The 6088-nt window shown below is 38.1% G+C and overlaps 2 protein-coding genes across 2 annotated transcripts; one reads left to right on the top strand and one right to left on the bottom strand.

The window, feature by feature from the left end:
* Positions 1-663: 663 nt before the first annotated feature.
* Positions 664-2023, bottom strand: LOC131621625 (uncharacterized). Its single transcript, XM_058892662.1, has 2 exons — positions 1291-2023; positions 664-1211 (listed from the first exon to the last, which is right to left on the bottom strand). Exons 1-2 carry the CDS (start codon positions 2021-2023, stop codon positions 664-666), a joined length of 1281 nt encoding a protein of 426 aa, XP_058748645.1.
* Positions 2024-3071: 1048 nt separating this feature from the next.
* Positions 3072-3617, top strand: LOC131621624 (serine/threonine-protein phosphatase 7 long form homolog). Its single transcript, XM_058892661.1, has one exon. It carries the CDS (start codon positions 3072-3074, stop codon positions 3615-3617), a length of 546 nt encoding a protein of 181 aa, XP_058748644.1.
* The last annotated feature ends 2471 nt before the right edge of the window (positions 3618-6088 follow it).

The following is a 6088-nucleotide window of genomic DNA, read 5'->3' as shown; positions in this document are numbered from 1 at the left end:
TTCGAGCATCTACAGAGGCACTTGATCGGCTGGTTAGACGGAAACATTCTCGAGGGTGAAAAGATAAGGAAAATTGAAAGGCAGGTCACAGAGAAATGCCCAAATGGAGTAGTAACTCGTTCTTAGAGAGTCGTGAAAAATGACGCTGGTGTCCTTATGATGATGTTAGGACCACATGATATTGTGTTAATGGTTGTAATCTCTTAGAATATGTTTTATTTGTTTCTTGTGAGGTCGTTTTAATTGTTTCCTGTGTGGTTGTTATATTTGTGGCTGTCTTTATTTCGTTGTCATTGAATGTGGTTTTCGTAATTTGAAATGTTGTTTTAGTTATGTTTAATGTGGATTGCTATTTATAATCGAAATGCAAACTCAATTAAAAAGACATTATATTACATTCATAAAGCTAGTTGAAGTAAACATTAAGGCCTATTGGACGGGCCTGCTACATTTGGACATTTACTTCGGATATGGCCTACTTCACGGTATATCCCACACATTCTCTTTTCCTTTTCCACGTCGTCCATTTCGGTTCTAATCCGAGTACTATTTGGGCGACCTCTTTTTTTCCTACGCATAGTTTCGTCATGACAAAGAGTAGCTCCTCTATATTGCGGCCAATCGTCTTGATGTGGGAGGATCTGGAAGCTTTCTTGGTAGACTTTAAAAACATGTTGAATCTTGAAAACATGCTGCAATCACATGTGAGCAAGGCAAATGAAACGCTTGAAATTTTCCGCAATCACAGGTTCTTTTTCGTAGATCAACACCGTAAGTACCAGTTGGTCGACCATCGTTGCGATTTATTCTTTCGGCCACCATAAAATAGAATCTCTCCTGGTCGAACTGATAAACATTATGACTGCTTGCTTTGTTGACTTCTTCAGTCATCCCCTTAATACACTTGTCTGTAAAAGTTTGTCCTGATGTCAACCTCTTTGTCCATTCATGGCCACGTTGACCAAATAATGCTCCCATCTGAAAATATGTGGCCGATACCAAAGAAGTTATTGGAAGGTTTCGGGTTGCCTTTAGCACAGAGTTCATTACTTCGGCAAGGTTAGTCGTCATGTGTCCCCATCGTTGTCCTCTATCAAACGCCCTTGCCCACTTCTCCCTGGGGATATTTTCAATCCACTCCAAAACATCTCTATTTGTCTGTCGAATTTCGGTTCTATAGTAGTTGTACGTTGACTCCGTCAATGCATATCCTGTTACAAATAATAAACATGTTAATAAAATGACAAAGATCAATTGACAAATGTACTATTAAGAAAATTAGACTATTACCCATGTTGACGAGTTTTTTACGTAGTTCCTTATCTCTAATCGCACGCATAAAGTTTTGCGCGATATGCCTAATGCAGTAGACATGTGAAGACGGAGGATTTTGCCATCCATTTGCAGGATCATCATAGGTACTTTTAATCGATGGATGTCTGTCTGATATTAGGCATAGATTGGACTGGGGTGTTACGTGGTTTCTTAGATTGCGAAGGAAAAAACTCCAAGCATCCTTGGTTTCACCCTCGACAATAGCGAAAGCAATTGGAAAAATGTTACCATTCCCATCCTGCGCCACTACCATCAACAAGGTCCCTCTGTACCTTCCATACAACCATGTTCCGTTGACTTGCACAATTGGCTTGCAATAAGCAAAACCATGGATGCACGGTTGAAAAGCCCAAAATAGACGATGGAATATCATCTTATCACCCAACTGGCTTCCTTCGTTTGAAAATGCAGGTAACGTTTCCAAGTTTATTATCATTCTAGGCAGATATGTTTTCATTACCAATAACCATTGTGGAAGGTCATTGTAAGATGTCTCCCAGTTTCCATATAGGGATTCTATGGCCTTTACCTTTGCAATCCACACTTTCCTGTACGATATATTATAACCACACTTTCCTGTAATATGAGAGATTATGAGTTTTACCTTTATTGATGGGTCGGTGTTAACCAGATCCCTGATGCAGTGAGAGACAATATCTAATGTAAGTTGTCTATGGTCTTGGGACATTGAAGTGGTTGTGTAGACATGTGGTCCACTCAGCTTACCTATCGTCCACTTGGAGTTCTTCTTGCAAATTGAAGCTCTACATTTGAATGGGCAATCTGGATTCTTACATTTGATCACGTATCTGTTCTTATCAGATTTGTACACTCAATAATCAAGATTGTTGGTGATATGCCAATGTTGTATAGCAGCAGCGCACTCCTCCTTGTCTTCAAACTCCATTCCCTTATATAAATCAACGGCACTATAGTTTGTTTTGTGCGCACCAAATATTGATTCAGATTGTGACTCCTCTAAACAGATATTTCGCATGTGCTCCGGTGGGGCGTACATGCTAATCGGTTGTGCATTTGTAGCCTGCGACGGCATAACGATATCTGCGTCATTGTCATCATCACTGCGACCAAAAAGATCTTCTTATCGCACCTCTTGTATTTCATTGTCACTGTACTTATCCACATCTTCGTTGGGTATAAACGGTTCGTTGTTTTGTGTTGGCTCTTCATCAGTGGGTTGGTTCATACCGTATTGATGAGAATGTGAATCTTGCGTTTGATTAACGTCAGGACTAACAATATGAACATATAACTCGATCGAGTCAAGAGGAGCAAATGAATTGTGACATTCAAACATCACTTTAACGCCATCGTCGTCCTCTATTTGTTTCATAATGTAAAAAATGTTACCGTTGTCTCCATTAAATAACGGAAGTCGATAAATAATTTCACTTACAGGAAGTTGCAATTTTGATTCAATCCGTTCCGTCAAATGCATAAAATCGGACCTAGAATGCACTTTGAAACGTTTTGATTCGGTATTGCTAAATGAGAAACCGTTGGTTAGATCGTTACTGATAATACCATTGTAGTGCACTGAAACAATTATGTTTCTCTGAGCCATTTTCTGAAATTATAATTTTTCTATGTGTGTTTGAATGTGTGATTCCAAAATCAACTTTAGAAGTGTTGGACGTGTCGCCAAAATCAACTTTAGAAGTGTTGATTCCAAGCTCGTAGTTGCGATGCTTGAAAGATAGAGGCCCGAGACACATATGTTTCATTTGCCAACCGGCGAATGTACAATAACACTAGAGGATGTACCTATGTTGTTTGGCCTCCGTATAGATGAGACGGTTGTACGAGGTGAAACCGAAGGACTTGATAATGCGTGTGTCGATGCTTTAGGCATAGAATCTTATATTGGACCTGATAGGGTGAAGGGTACGATAAAATTGACATGGATCCACGACATGTTGGATGACATGGAAAAAATTACTCAACCAACCGAGGAGCAAAATATTTTGCATGCAAAATTATATATTTTAAGCATGATTGCAGTTTTATTTCCTGACAAATCTCATAATTTGTTGCATTCTTCTTGGTTCCAATTTGTTAAAGATCTTGATAAATGCGACCAATATAGTTGGGGGTCTGCGTGTTTGTGTTACCTTTATAGGGAGATGTGCAAAGCATGTCAAAAAGGAGTCAAGAGTGTTGCAGGCTGCTCACTCCTTCTCGCTGCGTGGACCTACTATCGCATTCCACGACTTGCTCTAAAGAGTGAAATTGCTCCATCTTATCCATACGCCGTTAGGTAAATTCTTTATTCCATATATTTACTTTACCACTAAATTAACGCATATTTCTAATTACACTTTTTAAATATGCAAGATTTGCACAACGAGGTATGGAGTATTTCGCATCTCCGAATGCTTATCTAATTGGATATCGTTTCGTATTGGATCACATGGTCGTTGGAGATGTAAGTTTTTTTACCAAGCCATATATTAGATCTTTCATCTGCGTGAATACGACTCTTATATTTATTTATGCCTTGCAGTTTTTGTGGAGGCCTTACACATATTATCCACGTTGTGTTCGACGAGAAGCTCGGGCGTGGAGTGCAACTACCTATATTATTTGTTTTCATCTGGTGGAAATGCATCACGCTGACAGAGTTAGACTTCAATTTGGGTTTACTCAAAACATCCCTCAACCCGCGAGATGTCTTCAAGAACACCACGAAATAACGAAGAACGATATAATGGATGCTGCTTATATTGATTTAAACATTGCTGAGAACAACGAGTGGAAAGAAAGAAAAAAATTAACAATGACTGGTGAAGTGAGTACTACTTTACAACACACCGATGAATATATGCAATGGTTTAGAAATATTCCATTAATATATTTGTCGCAAGAATCGTATTTGGCAGACCCGCGTCATTATGCCTCCTCTTCCTCAACACAAGAAACAGCCCCACATACCACCTTTCATCATGAAATCCCACAATCAATTCAAACACAATTTCAACCAACAACACAATTCCAACCAACAAACACAATTCCAACAAACACAATTCCAACCCCAAACATCTTCATTGCCACAACAAACATACCAACACACTCAAACCACACAACAACACACATTTTTTGCCACACCATCTCAAATTCCAAGTCCTTACACCTCAACCCCCCAAACAAACTACTACTACCACCAACAACAATATCAACAACAATCAACACTTTGACCACCACTACATCACACCCCAATCCCTCAACCCGACTTCGGCCAGTCATTCTCCCAATTTCAACTGCATTCCTCAGCCCCTTCACTCTCCCAACCACAATATACATTTGACACTGTGAATGCCTACGTTCGACACTTTCAATCACAAATGTCACAAACCTTTGTGGCTTTAAATCAACCACTCGTTGAAATCACTGATGATGAAGTACTTGATAATTTACCGCCTATAACTGCAGAACAACTAGCTTTCTATACGGATGGCGATTTGTCGCATCAAAATGATGATCTTTCAAGCGACGATTCTCCACAAAGGCAACCTCCACCAAACGATGACCAACCGTTAGGCAACAATATGCGAGCAAAGAAACCCACCATATGTCACACAGGGGGTCATAAAGTCCAACAAAAGCCAAAACCAAAAAAGAAATAGGCTTTTTTTCCTTGTAAACCGTTTATGTCTTGAATAAAAAAAATTATTAGCATATATTTATTTTTTTAATTATTACAATTTTTTAATTTTTTAATATATTTTAAACATTAAATATAATAAAAAAACAATTAAAACAATTAAAACAAAAAAAACGAAAAAAAAGACCCAATTAAGGGTCGGCCAACCCCTGGCCGAACCCCAACTGAGGGAAAAAATTGCATGCATCCGTCCAAGCCCTGGCCGAACCAATGGATAAAAGGTGGCATTTTGGTGTTTTTGTTTCAACTTGTGGCATATTTGTATTATCTTTTCAGAAACATGGCAGTGTGGTAAAAAAAATCTTGAAGTGTCGTTGTCTCTAAAACAATAAAATAAACGTGAGACATTTTAGTTTTTTCTAAGAAAATGACAATATTATTTGGACATCGCCATTAATGGTCATCGACTCTTATTTCAATCATTATTATGACCACCATTTCAAATATTATTTATCACTATTGAGAACGACACCGACTACCCCCGACCACCACTATGATTATCGCATATCACTATTTTACTCTAGCGTAGATTGCCACTCTGATCACCACAAATTATCAGTAAGACCACCACAAAAACTATTATAACCACTATAAATCACCTTTGTCGACCGCCGACCAAATCATTGTGAATCCTCATTTCATCTACCTCTGATCACTAATATGATCATTGTGAGTTACCACTTATTTACACCGATTTTTGGTAATGTAAACAATCATTATCCATCAACACTTTAGGACTGAATAAAAGTTATTTTACAATATTCGTTCAAGTCTCGCGATTTATGATATCACTCCATGCATTCTTTAAAAATAAAATCATGTTCTTATTTGTTTTAGAATTGATTCCAACAACTTTTATAAAACCACTTGTCTCATGACAACTTAAAAGAAATAGCACTCAAAATGAGCATTCAAAAGAAAGAAAAATAAAGAAAATGAAAAGAAATATAGAATTGCAAGAGAAAAAGGAAAGTAAACAAAATGATCTTAAATTGGTTGAAAATGTAAAGGATGGTCGGAATCCATCTCTGTCCACCACTGAACTCATTTGCCCCCGCGGCGTAGATGTTA

This window comes from Vicia villosa, unplaced genomic scaffold (assembly GCF_029867415.1).
Source record: "Vicia villosa cultivar HV-30 ecotype Madison, WI unplaced genomic scaffold, Vvil1.0 ctg.000010F_1_1, whole genome shotgun sequence".
Lineage (NCBI taxonomy): Eukaryota > Viridiplantae > Streptophyta > Magnoliopsida > Fabales > Fabaceae > Vicia > Vicia villosa.
Note: the sequence above shows the minus strand (reverse complement) of the source record. Positions and strands in the feature narration are given on the sequence as shown.